The sequence below is a fragment of the Anabrus simplex genome, chromosome 1 (genome assembly GCF_040414725.1).
Source record: "Anabrus simplex isolate iqAnaSimp1 chromosome 1, ASM4041472v1, whole genome shotgun sequence".
NCBI classification, from domain to species: Eukaryota; Metazoa; Arthropoda; class Insecta; order Orthoptera; family Tettigoniidae; genus Anabrus; species Anabrus simplex.
Window position 1 is genome coordinate 926,955,202 of NC_090265.1, and position 20,927 is coordinate 926,976,128.

At 42.9% G+C, this 20,927-nt stretch overlaps 1 protein-coding gene across 1 annotated transcript in view; it reads right to left on the reverse strand.

Annotated features, from left to right (window-relative positions):
- The window catches only part of LOC136857759 (purine nucleoside phosphorylase), a 50,936-nt gene extending 30,589 nt beyond the window's left edge, over nucleotides 1-20,347 (reverse strand). Inside the window, exon 1 of the mRNA XM_067136659.2 lies at nucleotides 20,108-20,347. Within this exon, the coding sequence (XP_066992760.2) occupies nucleotides 20,108-20,250 (143 nt within the window). The 5' untranslated portion in view covers nucleotides 20,251-20,347. The remainder of the gene's footprint in view (nucleotides 1-20,107) is intronic.
- Nucleotides 20,348-20,927: the final 580 nt, after the last annotated feature.

Sequence of the window (20,927 nt, forward strand, 5' to 3'; positions counted from 1 at the left end):
ACCCTGACCGATACAAAATCCAAGGTGAAGTTCCACGGATGTCTCTCGCATTCCTTTGACATCAAAACAGGAGTCCGACAAGGTGCCCCGATACTCTTCAACTGTGTTCTTGAAAAGATCATCAGAACCTGGCGGGTGAGATTACAGGAAACCAACTACAGTCCATTGAGAATAGGAACCAAATCCAAGGGGATCGCAACAGACTGCTTAGCATTTGCCGATGATATTGCTGTTCTCTCAAACGACATAGAAACCGCTAGAGCTCAAGTTATTTTAAAGGAAATTGCCGAACAAACTGGTTTGCAGATATCGTTTGAGAAAACAGAAGTAATGACTAACATCAAAGAGGCTCCACCAAAACTCCATACAAAATACGGGGACATCACCCGAGTGGACAAATTCAAATACCTGGGTGAGATCATCATGAAAAATGGACTGGACAAAGAAGCACTTCAGGAGCGAGTACGCAAACTGGAAATAGCCTACCAAACATACCGCACAATCTACAACAAAAAATGCCTTTCCCAAAACACCAAGATACGTCACTATGAAACAGTTCTGAAGCCAGTAGTTCTATATGCAGCCGAAACCCTGTCTGTAAATGCCAACAAAGGACTCCTTAAAGAACTGGAGAAGAGAGAACGCAAAATTGTGAGAGGAATCTTGGGATCAAAGTACAGAAATGGAATCCATCAAAAGAGATCCAACAAGGAAGTCTACAGCAAAATAGAGAAAATTACCGACACAATCAGAAAAAGACGGGCACGATTTTACGGTCATCTGAAAAGAATGGACGGAAGAAAGTTAACTAAGGATATCTTTCACTTTTTTGATTCAAACCCTAAAACCACAATTCCCTGGTTTAGAAATACCAAAGAAGACCTGCAAATGCTACATATCTCAGCTGAAGACGCCCTTAACAGAGATCGCTTCCGCAAGAACGGGCTAAACCGAGACGAGCAACCGAAGAGAAGACACGGTGCCCCTTGGACAGAGGAGCATAAGCAGGCCCACTCACAAAGAATGAGAGAAATTTGGGCTCTAAAGAAGGCCAAGTTCAGTGTCAAATGCAACAAGACTTAACGTGATCCTTGATGGCCCCAGCGAATTATATATATAGTAATAGTTTTACGTCTCACAAACTTAAGGCCTAATTGCGGTCTTCAGAGACACCGAGGTGCCAGAATTGTATCCCGCAGGAGATCTTTTACGCGCCGGTAATTGTACTGGCGCCATGTTGGCGTATTTGAACACGATCAAATACCAGTGGACGGAGCCAGGATCGAAGCCGCTAACCTGTGCTCAGAAGGCCTGTGCTTTTACTGCCTAAGCCACTCAGCCCGGCCGGTACATTGTGGAGCAATCGTCGTGTCTACCAGAACTTCGATGGTTATCCTGGGTATGGTATTTCCCTGCTTTTTTTTACGCATTCAGTCCAAGAAAATTAGGTACGGGAGTACACTTAAGAAAATGGAAATTGCAACACCGTGAAGGCATTGGTCGTTTGTGTTGATTTTCAAGATATGGAACGATGCCATGTAGGTATGTAAACGATCAAAGTTTCAGAGCCATTGGATTGTTGCTACAGGTCTTCCCACGTGATTGGTCGCGGAGGAATCAACTCCAGTATACGGACTCTGGTGTAGCGTAGTTGACTTGCAGTCTGTGGAGTGAAGTGTTCCCCGTCAAACATGCCTCGACGACAGAGAAGAGCACGCTTTCAAAACTGTCGCCGTTTAAGAGGGCTCGGATAATTGGGCTGTGTGAGGCTGGATTATCGCTAAGGACTGTCGCTGTACGTGTTGGCCGACAGGCATCTACGGTACAACGTGTATGGCAGCAGTGGTCAAATGAAGGTACCCACACTAGTAGACCTGGCACAGGCCCAGCGCGACGGACAACTGTGAGAGAGGATCGCAGCATCATTCGGATGGCCCGGATGGAACCCCATGCAACAGCAGCGCAAATTCGAGCAGCTGTGGCACCCCACGTTACACAACAAATAGTTAGTAATCGCCTGCTTGCAGCTGGCTTACAAGCCCGTGTCCCTGCAGAAGGTGTTCCATTGACCTCACAACAGCGACGTGTAAGGCTGGCCTGGTGTTGAGAAAGATCGACGTGGGTCGACGAATGGCATAGAGTCGTCTATAGTGATGAATCGCGCTTCTGTCTTGCCCGCAGTGGTCGCCGGAATCGTGGGCGCCGACATACCGGGGAGAGGGGCCGCCCAGATCTCTTTGTCGAGAGGCACACAGGGCCAACACCAAGCATTATGGTTTCCGGAGCTATTGGCTTTAATGTGAAATCACAATTAGTGCTTGTTGAGGGCACTATGGCTGCTCGACAGTATGTTGATAGGGTACTCAATCCAGTGATTGTCCCTATGATGGCGAACATTGCTAATGGGATGTTTCAGCAGGACAATGCCCGGGTTCACACTGCACGCATCTCCAGAGAAGCTCTCCACATCACAACCTTAGAATGGCCCGCCAGATCCTTGGACCTCAGTCCTATTGAGCATGTGTGGGACATGATGGGTCGACAACTGGCCAACCGTCCTCAGCCACCCACAACTCTGCAACAACTGACCCGTGCAGTGCAGCAAGCATGGGCCACAATTCCTCAGGAAGCGATTCAGGGCCTTATTAACTCCATGCCTCGACGAATTCATCAATGTATTGCAGCTCGTGGTGGGCACATCTTGTAATGATTGTTGTCCAAACTTGCGGTCAGAGGGACCTGAAAGTGTAATCATCGAATCACAACCGAACACTCGTCCTGCATGTTCATTAAGTCGCGAGGTTCATGCTCCAGTCCTTGACTCAACTGAACACAAACCAAATGCAGCGAAACTGGCGTTAGTTAAATTTCCAGGCTACATCAATATCTTTACGATGTTCTTATCAAAGAGGGTTTCCATGTGCTGATGTATTGGCCGGGACTCGAACCGCGTCCGCCTTCGTGAGATGCCAGCGAATATGATACTCGGCCATCACGCCCAACAGTGTGCAATTTATTGGCTTGTTCATCTTAACTATTATTGAAGAGGTTATGTCTCAGCTGTCTACTTTACCTCGAGAATTCACATTGTTAATTGCACGGCAAAAGAGTAGGAAAACAAATCTAAACATTAAGATTAAAACTTACGGCCTGTCATTTGCATCTTTTTTCGCAGGAGCACAAAGACAGTTGTTTTTGAAAGACATTGCACTGCAAATTTTGCCGTAGGCTGCTATCCGAGAATTGAAAGTTACACGTGGATTATAAATCTAGCACCATTATAGCGTCCATGGTGTATAGTAAAATCGATAATGCACAATTATGACAATCATTTTTGAGTTTCCATAGATATTTGAAGTTAACTCACTGTTTAGCAATTAGCGTATCAAAATTCAAGAATCTTTTGGAACGATGCTTTCTATTCTAATCTTAAATCACTCAACTTACTCGCTAGATGATCCGCACATATTCTCACGTGTAGAACTTAGAACAGTGTGTCGTACCCACAGTAATTCACTAATGATCAGTTTAGTTATGATTGATAAGTTATCATTTCAGCTTAAACTCTAAAAACAAGTTGTGCCTGAAGATCTCATCTCTCTGTTATCTCATTCAGACTTCGAGGTCAATAACAATATTACAGGTGCTTGATTCTGTTGATTCTTTTCACGGGGTGTAGGTATCTCGGATTATCAGACCCGTCCTTGGTACTACACGTGGAAACGGATAACCTGTTTTATTGTGATGTTTATGGAAGCATGTGTAGGAAACAGATAAATATCGTCTTTATTAGTCGCGAGTTTATAGTTCTGGGCCCTTTCTTACACTTAACCTAGGGTTAGAAATAAGGTGTACCGGGCGAGTTGGCCGTGCAGTTAGGGGCGCGCAGCTGTGAGGTTGCATCCGGGAGATAGCGCGTTCGAACACCACTGTCGGCAGCCCTGAAGATAGGTTTCCGTGGGTTCCCATTTTCACACCAGGCAAATGCTGGGGCTGTTCCTTAATTAAGGCGACGGCCGCTTCCTTCCGACTCCTAGGCCTTTCCTGCCATAAGACCTATCTGTGTCGGTGCGACGTAAAGAAATTGCAAAAAAAAAAAGTATAGGCGGGCTGAATGGCTCAGACGGTTGAGGCGCTGGTCTTCTGACCCCAACTAGGCAGGTTCGATCTTGGCTCAGTCCGGTGGTATTTGAAGGTGCTCAAATACGTCAGCCCCGTGTCGGTAGATTTACTGGCACGTGACTAACTCCTGCGGGACTAAATTATGGCACCTCGGCGTCTCCGAAAACCGTAAGCGTAGTTAGTTTGACGCAAAGCTAATAACATTATTATTAGAAATAAAGTACGAGTTAACTTCAAGTATTTACAAGTTATTTAGTTTTTTTCCGGGTTGAACCGTGTTGTTGTTTTATGTACATTCCGTACAGTTTGCCAACGTTTCGAACACTCTGCAGTATTCTTTGTCAAGGCGACTGAAATACCCCTACTCGATCCGAGGTAATCAGTCTCCCAGGCAGCAATCAGGTATTTACTTGAACCATGAGAGAGGGAGGCAGGGGAAACCAAACTCATAATGTATGCTGAAATGCACTGTGGCCTGCGATAAAATAATCAACTTTGCATTCCCTGTGCTATTTATTTATAAAGTGGCGAAGTTAGGGCTTTTGGCCCTCTCTTTTACTTAACCACATAACGTGGAGCGTTAACGCTAAGAGTCGCGAGTACGGTTAATTTACTTATAACATGGCAGCGATTATAGTCTTATATTAAGGTACAGCCGCAGCGTGTGGCTGGTATGAAAATGAGTCACTTTTCAAATCCCTTTCCTTTCCGTTATTGATGACCTTTAATATTCCCAGTAGGTGGGGCCAAAATACATCCACAAATTAAACGGAATAAATTTAACATTGCATGGAGAACATGATTATAGTCCGCGCACCTTTTAGCGATATTACTTTGTACGGGTTTGAGGAGTAAGGAGGGAGCTCTCCCGGTTCCGGTTATACTGCCAACTGAACGGAAATGAAATCTGAATTGAATCGATAATATGATCGATCAATATGACTTTTCTAAACATGTATACTCTTACGCCATCTGTGTTACACATACGTTACTTAACATACCGGGCGAGTTGGCCATACGGTTAGAGGCGTGCGGCCGTGAGCTTGCATCCGGGAGATAGTGAGTTCGAACCCCACTGTCGGCAGCCCTGAAAATGGTTTTCCGTGGTTTCCCATTTTCACACTAGGCAAATACTGGGGCTGTACCTTAATTAAGGCCATGGCAACTTCCTTCCCACTCCTGGGCCTTTCCTACCCCTTCGTCGCCATAAGACCTATCTGTGTCGGTGCGACGTAAAGCCACTAGCATAAATAAATAATTATTTAACATATATAACATTTCTCGGTGCCTTTGCTGGCGGGACCTAGTGTTTACAGTGCACTATGTCTTCTGGTATGGGCTAGAGCAATTTTGTTACTTTCATTGATCTGTCTCAGCTTTATCCTTGGCTTTGACAAAATGAAAGTGACTGAGGTATGAGTGATGCTAGTAATGCCATTCCTTCTGGAGCCAGTCCCTGCTATGAATGGTGTGAAATATTGCTCATAGGGTCAGTTGGTGCATGCATTTCAGTGGGCTTGGCAGACTGATGTGCAATAGCAACTTCTGGCTCGGTGAGGAAAGCAACGGGAAACTGCCTCACTCCTCATTTCCCTAGTACGCCTCTTCAGTGATGCCTAGGCTATCTCTGACAGCTGATGGCGGAACTGTTGAGGATCCAACCAGCCCTTGGGCTGAGGACTAAACATACACATACAACATTTCTCGATGCGAATCTTGTCCCTAGCATGAATTCTGTAGTTAGGCTTTCCTGCGTAAACAACAACAGTACTAGTACGTAAAGCGTACGCCACATGTCGCACAGCGATGCATAAGCGATGCATAAGCGATTCGTGGTTTGTGTTTCAAAGGTTGCCAATAAGAATCTCGAAGATAACCGAGATCGACCGATTCAGCACTAGGGTGTGCATGTATCACAAAAGGTGCGCGTACTGTATTCACTGCTTAAAATAAAACATGGCACTGCACTTTCATTTGCTCATGTGTGTTCAAAACCTTAACCAAATTCTCCACACCTAGTTACCTTACTTTTTTTACTTACCGCTATGCTTCTTTAAACTTCCATCATACGAGTAAAAGGAATCTATACATTTAAACAATTACTAGAAACAGCTATTTCCAGTGTGTCCATCCGGCCGTTCTACTGGAGCGATTCGCTTTTTTTTTGTTTTGTTTTATTTTCTCCGGAATTATCTGCCTGTGAATAATTGGACATTGATAGGTCTCTAAGTTCAGTCAACTTTTATTCTAAAATCAAATCGCTGAATGATCAATTCAAAAATTGCAGGCGAGGGCTTCCTTAGCCGTCAATAAATTTTGTACTCAGCGGGTTGCACTCTACTAAGGAGTCATATCTTTACGTAAAGATGTCGCCGAAGCTAAACGATTAAAAATTTAATTACATGCGACTATAGGCAAACCTGCCATTTCAACCAAACTTGGTACACATATGACTTGATACTATCTGAAAAAAAACTATTCAGTGCGGGGGACGTGTAAATATAATTGAAAACGGCCAATATTACTGTCGAATCCATATTTTTCTGGGTCGTTGGCGAAAATGACCCGAGATTATGGATGGATGTGTGTATGTTCCAACATAGCTCTCAACCAATATCTGGAGAAATATACTGTGGGGGTAAGACACCTCTAGCATTCCTACGGTTGGGGTTTGGGAGGGAGCGACACCTACAAATAATGGAAAACGACCAATATTGTGTCGAATCCATACTCTTTGGGGTCACTGAAATTAACTGTGGCATTCTAGATGCCGTTTAAGCCCAAGCTCAACACTAATCTTGGTTATTTTGGATATTTTCTTTTTCACCCCTTCTGAACCCATACCGATGACGGATGATTGCCTAATAGTAATTCCACTTAAAACAATAATCACCACCACCACACATCAGGGATCCATTTCTTACAATGTTCAATCTAATGGACCGGCTCCTTGAAGTAATTAGACGTAACTTTGCTATTGAACTTATTTATACCGAGCAAGTGGCCGGGTGGTTAGGGTCGCGCAACTGTGAGCTTGCATTCGATAGTGGGTTCGAACCCCACTGTCGGCAGCCCTGAAGATGGTTTTCCGTGGTTTCCCATTTTCACACCAGGCAAATGCTGGGGCTGTACCTTAATGAAGGCCACGGCCACTATCTTTCCAATCTCCCATCCTTCCGATGCCGAAATCCTTCGATGTGTTAGTGCGTCGTTAAACAAATAGAAAAAAAAACACTTCTTTATCACACCTTTACCTTTGTTTTGTGAAATTCATTTTGCCACTAACACTTCTTGTTCGACTTTTTCACTACTTCTTGTGAAATTTCATTCGAACACGCACAGCTGTTCTTTTAACTAGTCGAACATTTTCATATTATCCTTTGTTGATAACATCCAACTTGATGTGAATGAATCAAAACTTGTAGGCAAAGTATGTAAAACATGTAAAACATGTAAAACATTTTCCTTTTTCACCTTAAGCCCGTTGTTTAACTCATTCCACAAACCTGCAACTTTGGAGTATGTATCCCACCAAAAGCAAAGAAATCTGTACAGATCTTGAACAGCTGATCTTTGGACGACGCGACGTCTCGAAATTCTGCTTTAACACCTCCCACGCTTCATTTGCCGCGTCCCTGTCCATAACCTTCTAATAAACACTGTCTATCACAGAACAACCGGCATAACTTGGGAGACTTAGCTTAACTGTTAGGTTTATGACACAAGTCTGACTGCACTATGTGATTCTTCACTACAGCTTAACATGCTTCGTCAGCCAACGCCTCCGGTTTCTCCAACTTCCCGTCAAAAACTGCCTCGTGGTAGTCCAACAAATCTCGAATCTTATGCTTCCACATCGGCTAATCAGCCTCACAGCTCAACAACTTGATATACTTTATTAAATCCTTATGTGCTTTAAGCAAACTATGAGTTTCAAACAACGTATGGAAAGATAACCTCAAAAATGTCTACTTCTTTTTGGACGACATTTCACAAATATATATCGTTCCAGTGTAATGAGGTTTTCAATTTTTGTATTCAAAAAATGTAAAATGAAGTAACCCTTCAATAAAAAAGATTACGGAAAGAAAGAATGATGATGATGATGATGATGATGATGATTGTTACTTAAAGTGTCCTAAAATCTCAGTCATCGACCCCTAATGAAACTAAATGAGACGAAATGTAATGACAATTTAAAATTCTAAAATTCATCCACAGACCAGAATTCAAAACTCGATAATGAAGAATGGATGAATATGAATTTAAAATAATCAGCGGATCCAACTCACAATATGGAAGGTTAAAATTAATTCCAAAATCAATCCACTGACTAGAATTCAAAAAGACGACGATGAACAATGTGTATGAACTTAAAACGATCAGTGGATCTGACCCAGAAGCAAACTTAAAACAATTGTATATACTGACCAAGGGGCTGCTTCCAAAGCACAATCCTGAAACGAGGATGCTTGTTGTCTAAAAGGGTCCAAAATCGGGGTCAACGGCCCCTCATAATGGTACTTATCGCTAGTAAAGTAGAACCATGGTATTTCTCATATAGCGGTACTAATCGCAAGTAACGTAGACTCACGGTGTTCTTCACACTGTGGTCCTACGCACAGGTAACGCAGACCTATGGTGTTTCTCACTTAATGACACCATTCATAGGCAACGCAAACCCATGATGTTCCTCCACTAGTTGTATTCGTTCTACCGCGTGGTGTTCCTCACATAGTGGGTTCTAATCACAGGTGTACCTCAAAACGCAGACCCATGATGTCCACCACCAACTGCCCAACGAAGGTAGCCTTTCTTTTAATCCCCTCGGGGTCTGCCAACCGTACCTAGACAGAGGGGAGCCTCCGTTATAGTGGCGGATACTATAAACGGGTAGGCCTACTGTAAATGCATAGTGATCCACCCACAGACCTCACATAGTGGTACTAATCACAAAAAAAGTCGACTCATGGTGTTCCTCGCGTGATGGTACTAATCACAGTTAAGGTCATGGTTCAAAATTCAGCATCCCGTGGTCCCCCTTTTAGTCATCTCTTACGACAGACAGGGGATACCGTGCGTGCATTCTCCGTCTGCGTCCTCCACCCACAAGGGGTGAAAGGAGAACTGCCCTTCATCTTGTTTGGTATATAGAAGGCGCTATATATGAAGACACAGAACCTGAACAGAGTTTACAGGTATCCTAAATTCCAATGTTTACATTGGTTTTTTTTCTACTACTCATGTTAAAGAGGGACACACGTTTTAATTAACGAAGATAATTTTAACAACAGAGAACAGATTCCCAGACTGTTCAAACATGCATCTGTTTAACAGAATAAGACCAATATGCAGCTATTGGTTGGTTGGTTGGTTGGTTGGTTGGTTGGTTGGTTGGTTTCATTTCCATACGAATTGACAGCCAACTCTTTACTACTGAGATCGGATAAACCAGCCGCATACCTCAGACTGAATGCTCTTGCAACAAACAAGGTTATGCACAATACTGGTTCATTGCATCATACCACATACCATGACCAGTACTGCTTGGGTCATAATGCGATAACGGTGCTCACACGTCCGTGAAACACTGGATAAAGCATTTCCACGCAAGCATAATGCGTGGCACTTGCAACATGAAGTTGAAAATGACGTATACGTACACCTTGTATTAACTGGGGTTCGCAACACTATTGGAAATGAAGTGTAGGCTACAGTATATTTGGGAAAGGATTTCAACTTGCGCACTGGCGTGCTTTCATCGTCGGCGTTTTACTTTTACATTGTTTAATTGATCATATAACCAAAGCTTACTTCGGAAATTCATCACTTGTTGATCGAATGGTAATTCTAAGTTATCTTAACTCGAACCCGGCAACACTAAAAATTATGACTTCTAAACAAAACTTTCATTGTCGGACTTACTAAATTCCTCGACTGAAATGTGATAAATGCATTTTGTTGAAAGCGATAAACGATTTCCATACAATATTGTTATAAGGGATTTCTGGAACTGTTGATTTCTAAACTAAAAGCTTATTTCAAAGTAAGCCTGCCTTACATGCATTCACGTTCCATTGTGATTTTATTTCGTACCAGGGCCCTATTTAGATTTTAAGGCACGATATTGTAGTTTATATAAGTAATTTGTAACTTGCATTTTTATCCCCGCAATAGTTTTGTGCGACGCTATGGAAATTTTGGGGTACTCCATTGAACACATGTTGTGTATAGTAGGACCTAATCGGATTCTTAACAGATAAGGCCAATAAGTTCCCCCTGTGGATGGGGGTAATAGAGTAACATTCACGGTATCCCGTGCCTGTCATAAGAGGCAAGTAACAGGGACCCCAAGGGCTCTAACTTGGGAGCGTAGTTTGAGGTTCAAGGGACCTTTAGCCGAGTCATCACATTGCTTCCACTTACTTGTGCCAGGCTCCTCACTTTCATCTATCTTACCCTATCCTAGGTTTTCGAGGCGTAGGGAGTCCTTCATTTTCACGCCCTTGGTGGCCCTTGTATTTCTTTTGCCGATCCGATACCTTTATTTTTCAAAATGTCGGTCCCCTTCAATTATTTTTCCTCTGATTACTGTTAATAGAGAATGTTTGCCCAGTTTTACTTCCTCTTAAAATAATAATTACCACAACAAGATCAAAAGGTTTCTTTCATCGACGGTTCGAAATTTTTTACCTATGTGACCATTCCTTGGAGTGTGCGTTATTGAACATAGGTTATTCGTCACCATATGCTTCATAAGCGATACGTGGCAAAATTTTATCCCTGTTGTCATGACTTTCACAACGAATTTATCCGCTGGAGGTCCTAAGGTTCTGCGAATACCATAGAACTAGTTTTGCAAAGGAGAAAGTCGATACTGTCCACAAAACATGCACCAAGGTGTTAACTATTGGGTGGTTTATCATACGGAGAATTTTCTTTTTTTTGCTAGTTGTTTTACGTCGCACCGACACAGATAGGTCTTACGGCGACGATGGGAGAGGAAAGGGCTAGGAGTGGGAAGGAAGCGGCCGTGGCTTTAATTAAGGTACATCCCCAGCATTTGCCTGGTGTGAAAATGGAAAACCACGGAAAACCATTTTCAGGCCTGCCGACAGTGGGGTTCGAACCTACTATCTCCCGAATACTGGATACTGGTCGCACTTAAGCGACTGCAGCTATCGAGCTCGGTGGAGAATTTTCTGAATACCGAAAACCATGAGTAATGGAATAAAATAGCTTTGACTAACCATATCATTAACTGCAACCATACTTCATTTACCTAACAAGTATTCTATCCCAGCTGCTCGGAGAAGTTTAATAAACAGTATAAAATTTAAAGGCAACCCAGCAGGGAGGGTTGCAATTTAATAACTGGAAAAAAAATCCACAGCCTATTTTCAGTCATTCGACCGCGTCAGGAATGGAATGAATGAAGGCCCAATCTAGCGGCGAGGATAGGAAATGTGCCGGCTGCCGAAGCCTGTCTCACTCTTCTGGGGCAATGATAAATGACTGGTAGATGAAATGTTATTGGAGAGTGTTGCTGGAATGAAAGGTGACAGGGAAAACCGGAGCACCCGGAGAAAATCCTGTCCCGCCTCCGCTTTGTCCAGCACAAATCTCACATGGAGTGACCGGGATTTGAACCACGGTATCCAGCGGTGAGAGGCCGGCGCTCTGCCGCCTGAGCCACGGAGGCTCTCAATAACTGGAAGTCTTCGATTATTTTAAAGTACAGTATAATAAACTGTGCACATCTGTATCAGTAGTAGTAATAATTCGATAGTGTTTACTGAAGTACTAATATGACAATTCTGAATTTCTTTTGCGGACGGTATGTAGTAAATAATCAATCCGAACATATAATCATCATTCCGCTACCTCTTTCATGTAATCCTGAACCATCAGTAGACATGACCCTTCACGACTGACAAGAGATCTAACTGCCTTGTCTCGCTATATTGGCAACAACGGTCTGGACAGTACAAATACGGTATTTTGCCCTTCCCGTATGGTGTACGGTCCGACTCTTGGACCATATGCATTGTCTTTCTTAAATTTTGTAGTGAAATTTATTTTTAAATGAAAATCTTTAGTGGAACATTATGCATTACAGGGAAATTACAGTGTTTTCTATCTCATACCGCCCCCCCCCCCCCGTGCTCTCCTTTCACCGTACCACTGCACAAATAAATTAACGTCGGGCTGAGTGGCTCAGACGGTTGAGGCGTTGGCCTTCTGACCCCAACTTGGCAGGTTCGATCCTGGCTCAGTCCGGTGGTATTTGAAGGTGCTCAAATACGTCAGTCTCATATCGATAGATTTGCTGGCACGTAAAAGAACTCCTGCGGGACTAAAGTCCGGCACCTTGGCGACTCCAAAAACCGTAAAAGTAGTTAACTTTAAATTAACGACACTGGCAGCAGAAATTAGCAACTCACTGAACTAGATGAACCTTGGGGCCGCTTGCTATGTTCGATCGTGTTCGGGATTTTTAGTAATCTTTTGCCGTTAAAATGATAAAAGTTCAAATCGCAGTTCTGAAAAGATTTCCTTTAAAGCTTTCTCTCAATTTGCTCTCTCTACCCATTTTCACCGCACTCGAATGCCGACTGTAAGAGTATTTTCTGTAATAACAGTATAACTAAAGTGAAATACCGAAATCTTATTTTACGTAGACAATTAATGCGTGTGATCTAACCAGTCTGTAGGCTATGTGAAATAAAATGAATTATTATTATTATTATTATTATTATTATTATTATTATTATTATTATTATTATTATTATTATTATTAACCGTTCATTTTACCAGCAAAAGTGCAGATAAAATAATCTATAAAGAGCGTGAAAATTATTGTGTATATAAAATATAAAACATGTACAGCGATTGCATAATAAGCTTTACTGTATGGGTCTCCGGGCGTCTTCTCAGGTTGGCAACACTGCTTGTCTCAGTGCCAACTCTGCTGCGGACCTGGAGCCATTCTAATCACTTGTCCAGGGATCAAATAGAAAGACCTGCTCCAGACGAGTCGAACCCGTTTTCGAACACTAAAAGCTATGAATATGAATATGAATAAAATGAAATGAAATGAAAGATGACAGGGAAAACCGGAGTACCCGGAGAAAACCTGTCCCGCCTCCGCTTTGTCCAGCACAAATCTCACATGGAGTGACCCGGATTTGAACCACCGGAATCCAGAGGTGAGAAGAGGCCGGTGCGCGGCCGCCTGAGTCACGGGGGCTCACTAAAAGCCATAAGCTAAATCAATAAGAAAACTAATAATAATAATAATAATAATAATAATAATAATAATAATAATAATAATAATAATAATAAAAACCTCAGAAGTACCATACTTCGTGACAAGTTCACTATAACCATGCACATTCAAAGAGTACATTTAGCTTTGATCTAATAAGATGATAAATGGGAGATCATTCTTGGACATAAAAAATCACAACTGGGTAGCACTACACGAGTTAATGAGACAAGAGTCCAGACTTTCGAAGAGTTTAGTTTATTTGCCAAGGTTTACACTCATCCTACTACAGAAATGAATTCCTAGGGCCGGGCATGTCCGACTCCTTGACTGAATAGTCAGCATACTGGCCTTCGATTCCGACGGTCCTGGGTTCAATTCCCGGTCGGGCCAGGGATTCTTTTGGTTCCCACTGCATATGGTTAATAATTATCCACAATCTGTATAAAAATAAGTCTGCAGTGATAACAATCGAGGGCTTTGAGAAATAAGCAGTAATCTAGAAAAGAGTGAGGCAAGACTGCAATTTGTCCATCCCCCTTTTCAACGTTTAGGGGTATAGTACAGAGCGGCGAAGGAAATCAAAGAGGGCCTTCGAAAGGGATTCACAGTTCTAGGAGACGAAATCAAAACCCTGAGATTTGCCGATGACATTGTTATTTTTTTGAGACTGCAGAAGATCTGGAGAAATTGCTGAATGATGTGGACAGAATCTCGCGGAAGGAGTATAAGATGAAAATAATTAAGTCCAAAACAAAAGTAATCGAGTGCAGTCGAACAAAGTCAGGTGATGCAGGAAATAATAGCCTAGATTAGGAAACACAAAGTCTTAAAGGAAGTAGATGAATATTATTACTTGGGTAGTAAAGTAACTAACGATGACGCAAGTAAGGACATAATATGCAGACTAGCACAAGCAAGGAAGGCCTTTTTAAGAAAATAAATTTGGTCACTTTGACCATTGGTACAGGAATTAGAAAGATGCTTTTGAAGACTTTCATCTGGAGCGTGGCGCCGTATGGAAGTGAAACATGGACGATAACTAACTCAGAAAGAAAGTCTGCGTGGCGTTGAAGAAAAAACGTGAATCGCTGCATGCATATCAGTTAATTAGTTTTGGTCTTAACTCGTTCTGGACTCTCTGTTAGTAAAAAGAGCATAACATTTTCGGTGTCTTGGAGAAAGCAACTGCTTCTTTGACCTTCAGTGTGCTGCATGTGTAATTCTGTTGACATGTCCTGAAGTACCTGCTGTTGTCAACGTGATGACTAGCCGACCATTGAGGTCGGTGCACCGATCAATATACTTTCTTATCTCTCCGGCTCAATGGCTAAATGGTTAGCGTGCTGGCCTTTGGTCCAAGAGGTCCCCAGTTTTGATTCCGAACCGGGTCGGGGAATTCAACATTCATTGGTTATCCCGATGGCTCGGGGGCTGGGTATATGTGCCTTTTTCAGAATTAGAATTCATTATAAGTAAGGCCCCATCTTCAGAGACCCACCAGGTCTCTCCGAAGGCCACACGCCATAAAAAAAATTAAAAACGTATCTATCATCAGTCGACTTCATACAACATTAATTAGGCTTGGTCAATTAAAAAAATAAAGCAAGCCATGAATATGTACGAAAGAGTGGAAGGTATTATACGCGAACCTTTTCTTGATACCTGAGCTCCCTAGTGCTGAATCGGTAGACCTCGGTTATCTTCGATATTCGTATTGGCAACCTTTGAAACACAAACTATGAATCGCTTATGCATCGCCGTGAGACATCTGGGGTACACTTTGTTGGGGAACTTTCCTAACATCTCTTCTTTAACTCCGTGAACGAAGCATCTTCATTGTTTGTGTTCATTTGTTTATATATTGTCTCCGTTAGTAAAGAGAGGTATTGCTACTGTGCTACATAAAGGTGTGTTTCATTAACCTCGCTCTCCCATCACGATCACGATTCACGACACACTTTACGTACTAGTACTGTTGTTGTTTACACAGCAAAGCCAAACTATAGAATTCATGCTAGGAACAAGATTCGCATCCAGAAATGTTATATATTGTGCGTGCGACACAGTTGTTGACTTAAGATAATAAAAGTTTAGTAAATTCATATCGATCGATCATATTATCGATTCAATTCAGATTTCATTTCAGTTCAGTTGGCAGTATAACCGGAACCGGCAGAGCTCCCTCCTTACTCCTCAGCCCCGTAAAACTTGGGATCAGGAAGAGGTTCGCGTATAATAAATACTTCCGTAGTAAATGGGAAGAGTGATTAGTTCTGCAACGGGCCTCCTCCTCCTTCTTCTTCTTCTTCTTCTTCTTCTTCTTCTTCCTCCTCCTGACCTTTTCCTCCGATTCAATGAGTCGGCACTTGATGTGAATTCGACCTAGTTTATAGGCCTAGTGCTCTTCCTGACATGAGCACAGTTGAGGGATGTATTCACTATTATGTGTTTCTGTTGTGGGTGGTGTGTGATGTGTTGTGTGTAAATGAAGAGAATTACTGTATTAGACGAACACAAACGCCTAATTCCAGAGCCAGAGGAATTAACGTTGTTGTTGTTGTTGTTGTTTTAGTCATCAGTCCATAGACTAATTTGATGCAACACTTCATGCTACTCTATCATGTGCTAACCTTTTCATTTCTACGTAGAACTGCTGCATCCTACATCTGCTCTAATCTGCTTGTCATACTCATATCTTTGTTTACCCCTACCGTTCTTACCGCCTATACTTCCATTATATATATTATACCTTTTACCGATGAAGTGAAAAATAAGGGATATATCAGCCGTGCGAAAGTGTAAGTCCAAGAGTCGATAACTAACTCTAAGTTTCTACAGAAATCATCCCGGTGAAATTTAAAGTGTAGTATACATTTTTAACATTAACCCGATACTTCGTTTTTATAGCAGAAGGGAGAGATCAAACCAAGAGCAGCAATAACGCAAAAAAGACAAAACGTCGGAAGGTCATAGAGAGCCAAGAAGAGAGTACGTCACAAGCCACTGTGCGTGTCCATCTAAGTGCCTCAGAATATCAGGAATAACTTGAAGGATCGACAAAAATGTTATCAAGAACATGCGAAGTACCTAGAAATATTAGGTAACAACATGTTCGCCTCTGTGGTGTAGTGGTTAGTGTGATTAGCTGCCATGCCGGGTTCGATTCCCGGCTTTGCGACGAAAATTGCTAAAGTGGTACAAGGGCTGGAACGGGGTCCACTCAGCTTCGGGAGGTCAACTGAGTAGAGGGGGATTCCCTCCTCAGCCGTGGTTTCTCACTTCTCCTCCAGGAAAATGCCGGGATGTCACGGCCGCTTCCTTCCCTCTTCCTTGTCTATCCCTTCCAATCTTCCCATCCTCCCCCACAAACCCTGTTCAGCATAGCAGGCGAGGCCGTTGAGTTGTAGCCTATCCCCCCGACTCAAAGTCTCACGCTCCAGGACACTGCCCTTGAGGCAGAATCCCTCGCTGACTCCGAGGGGAAAAAAAACAACCCTGGAGGGTAAACGGATAAGAAAGAAAGAAAGAAAGAAAGAAAGAAAGAAAGAAAGAAAAATGTTCATAATGTTAATCAGTAGAAATAAAGATACATCCGAGACCGTGATTCGAATCAGTCACAGAAGTGCTAACCTTTACGTTAATGTGCACTTGTCGTGTATCTTATGAAATAGAATCTTGAAATATGTACAGTACTATGTGTGTGCCAAACCCTTGTCTCGCGATCGGGTATGGAGTGATATGAATCCTCGTAGTGAGTTTTTACGACCGGATACCCCTCCTGACGTCAACCTCATCAACGGGATATGAAATGAATGCCGAGACATATGACAGAAGGAAGTGAGGCAGTGAAACTCGGTACTGGCACATCTAGGGCTCAGGACGGATGCGGATATCCGCGAAGTTAGTGTCTTGGCGGAAGCAAACTGTATGGTGGTGCGGATAATTTTGCTGATAATTTCTGAATAATTACGTTAATTGATTTTTACTCAGGTATACTCTAGAAACCTCGACAAGTGAGTCTTTCATCTATTTCAGGCAGTTATTTTTGCTTGTAGTGAGGCAACCCTTGACATTGGTATGGAGATATGGCGATATATACAGAGCCTGGAGTCCATAAAGCCGTAAATATGACCCAAGCCTAACTGGCTCCTGTCCGCGATTAGAAGGAACAAAGGTTCCGAAAGAGAACCGCAAGGGAAAATCTCTCATAAACGTGTTACTGTAGGGGGCTGTTGTCAGGTATCAGGCATATTGTGTTATGTTAACAGATCTAACCGTTTCAATATCTTAGTTGTCAAGCAAAGTCATCTCCGTACAAGGCGTGGAGGCCCTTGGAGGAGTGAAAGGTAAAAGCTTCCACTATCCGTAACCTCGGCATTTGGTGGGGTAGAGTGGTTGGCTCAATGCCCGGCCGCCTTTGCCGGCCCCCAGGAATTAACCTGAGTCTCATTTTTGGTGTAGGCTGAGTGAACCTCAGGGCCATGTGCACCTCCGGAAGTGGAATTCTCGTTTCTTAAATCTTTCGACCTCCTGATGGGGAATCGAACCCACGCCCTTCCGAGTGAACCGAGTAGCCTACACCTTTACTGCCTCGCCAGGCAGCCCCTACTTTGGGTGTAATATTGTCAAATAGTTGCAATATAGCAACATAGCAAACATTTAGAGGGAAATTATCTCTCCTCTAAAAAATATTTCAGTTAGTCGAGCATCAATTTCACCAGTTTTTCAGTACGAAATTGCGATATACAGTACTTGATCGCAGTGCTTCTCTCAAGTCTCGCTTATTCTGCATGTTGTAGTTAATACTATTACTACTACTACTACTACTACTACTACTACTACTACTAATAATAATAATAATAATAATAATAATAATAATGAAAATCCACAGCCTGTTTCCAGTCATTCGACCGGCTCACGAATAGAATGAATGAAGCCCCCTTCTGGCGGCGAGGATAGGAATTGTGCCGGCTGCCGAAGCCCGTCGCACTCCTCTGGGGCAATGATTAACGAATGACTGATGAAATGAAATGATATTAAAGAGTGTTGCTGGAATGGAATGAAATGAGACAGGGAAAATCGGAGTACCCGGAGAGAAACCTGTCCCGCCTCCGCTCACATGGAGTGACCGGGATATGAACCACGATATCCAGCGATGAGAGGCTAGCGCGCTGCCGCCATAGCCACGGAGGCACTGCTACTAATAATAATGTTATTGGTTTTATGTCCCACTAACTACTTTTTTTACGGTTTTCGGAGACACCGAGGTGCCGGAATTTAGTTCCGCGGGAGTTCTTTAACGTTCCAGTAAATCTACCGACACGAGGCTGAAGTATTTGAGCACCTGCAAATACCACCGGACTGAGCCAGGATCGAACCTGCCAAGTAGAGGTCAGAAGGCCAGTGCCTCAACCCTCTGAACCACTCAGCCCGGCTAGGGTACACTTGGATTTTGGGTCACTGTATATGATATTTTGAGAGTACATATTAGGCAGGGGCGTAGCCAAGTGGGGGTTACTGGTAGTTAGAACCCCCTCCCTCTCCATGGAATGTTTACAAAAGAAAATAAACAGAAAATGACAATAAACAAGTGAAAATAGACTTAATGGGCTGTTTTTTGAACATTCACGGAGACAACTGTAAAACCGAAAGATATCTTTAATCTATTTCTAAGAAGCCTGAAAAGTTGGATTTTAGCTTGTAATCTGGACATACCATTCGCCGTACAACTATTCACCTTGATCATATTATGTAATATAAGATGTTTTGTAGTGTAACGGTACTGCAAACTGAATATCTTTTCTTTTCTTTTTTTTTTTTTTTTTTTTTTTTTGCTAGTTGCTTTACGTCGCACCGACACAGATAGGACTTATGGCGACGAAGGGACAGGAAATGGCTAGGAGTGGGAAGGAAGCGACCGTGGCCTTAATTAAGGTACAGCCCCAGCATTTGCCTGGTGTGAAAATGGGAAACCACGGAAAACCATTTTCAGGGCCGCCGATAGTGGGGTTCGAACCTACTATCTCCCGAATACTGGATACTGGCCGCAATTAAACGACTGCAGCTATCGAGCTCGGTAAAAAACTGAATATCAACATAATTCACTTGTAGTAGTGTCCTTAAGTCTTATATGCGTGCACAATACTCGCACAAGCACCTTCACTATGTTCTATCAACATTTTGTAACTATTAACCCCCCCCCCCCCCCCCATTATAGGTCGATCCTCGCTACGCTACTGATACTATGAATTAGCCTGTATACGAGCGAAATTAATTTTAAAAAGGAGTTAGATTTTATTTCGATGTGTGCAAATTTAAATTTCACCATTGTTCACGATGGGTGGCGTCAGATGAATGACAGTCTAGCACTAGCTCGGCGCGCGGCTGAAATCCACCCTCCTCGTTCCCCGACTATCTCACCTGCTGTGCAGAACCCACTTAGTTGATAGCAACAGAAAACCTTTGTAATGTCATCTTGATGCAACATACGGAACTTTAATTATCCTATGGGGTATATAGCACCCGCGCACGATGTTGCTAGAATACATGTGCTAACTATAAATACTCCTGTCCCCACGTGACTGCGGCAAATAAGAAATAAACACTCTGCAATGAGGTCAACCGACGAACAACCACAATGCATTTATAAAGACCCATTTTAACATCTAGTTGCGAATTATCACTGTAAATTTAATAGAAATCAACATTACTTACAAGTTTTCATTATCTTCATTCACCGGCTTCGGCACATGCTTAGAATGGCCATTCACACACGAATGGTCAACTTCTTCTGTATGACCATTTGTATAACCATTGCTCATTCCGTTGAGAGAATTCTTCAACTTGATGGCACTCATTTCAGACACTAGTTTTCGATATTATTGCTTAGTTACCAAGAGCGATGTTGGTATTCCCCACTGTATTCAACTTCCAGCCACGAACTGCTCTTTATATAATATCGCAGGCAGCTTGGTGTAAGCCTCTCCACTCTCCCTTCCTCCAATCAGAAGGCACGACTGCGCAGGCTTGTCTCTGATGCTGACCAATAGCTAACTAGCAAGTAAATTACGATCAGCTGGCAGTCGTCATGGTTTAACACTGATGTACGCCGTTTATTTATGACGTTCAGATACTGCATCATTTAAAAAAAAGTCATTTTTTCCGTTCATGATGTGGCAAGCTAAAGTGCGTAAGTAGAGAGCTATCAGTATCTTGACACCCAGCTGCGTACCTCAACATTCACTGTGGTTACGAGCTGTTGCGTAAGGAAATGAAAACTGAAGTCGTATACAACTATAAGCTACAAGCAGTCCGACTCGTTGGCTGAACGGTCAGCGTACTGGCCTTCGGTTCAGAGGGTCCCGGGTTCGATTCCCGGCCGGGTCGGGGATTTTAACCTTAATTGGTTAATTCCAATGGCACGGGGGCTGGGTGTATGTGTTGTCTTCATCATCATTCCATCCTCATCGTGACGCGCAGGTCGCCTACGGGAGTCAAATAGAAAGACCTGCACCTGGCGAGCCGAACCCGTTCT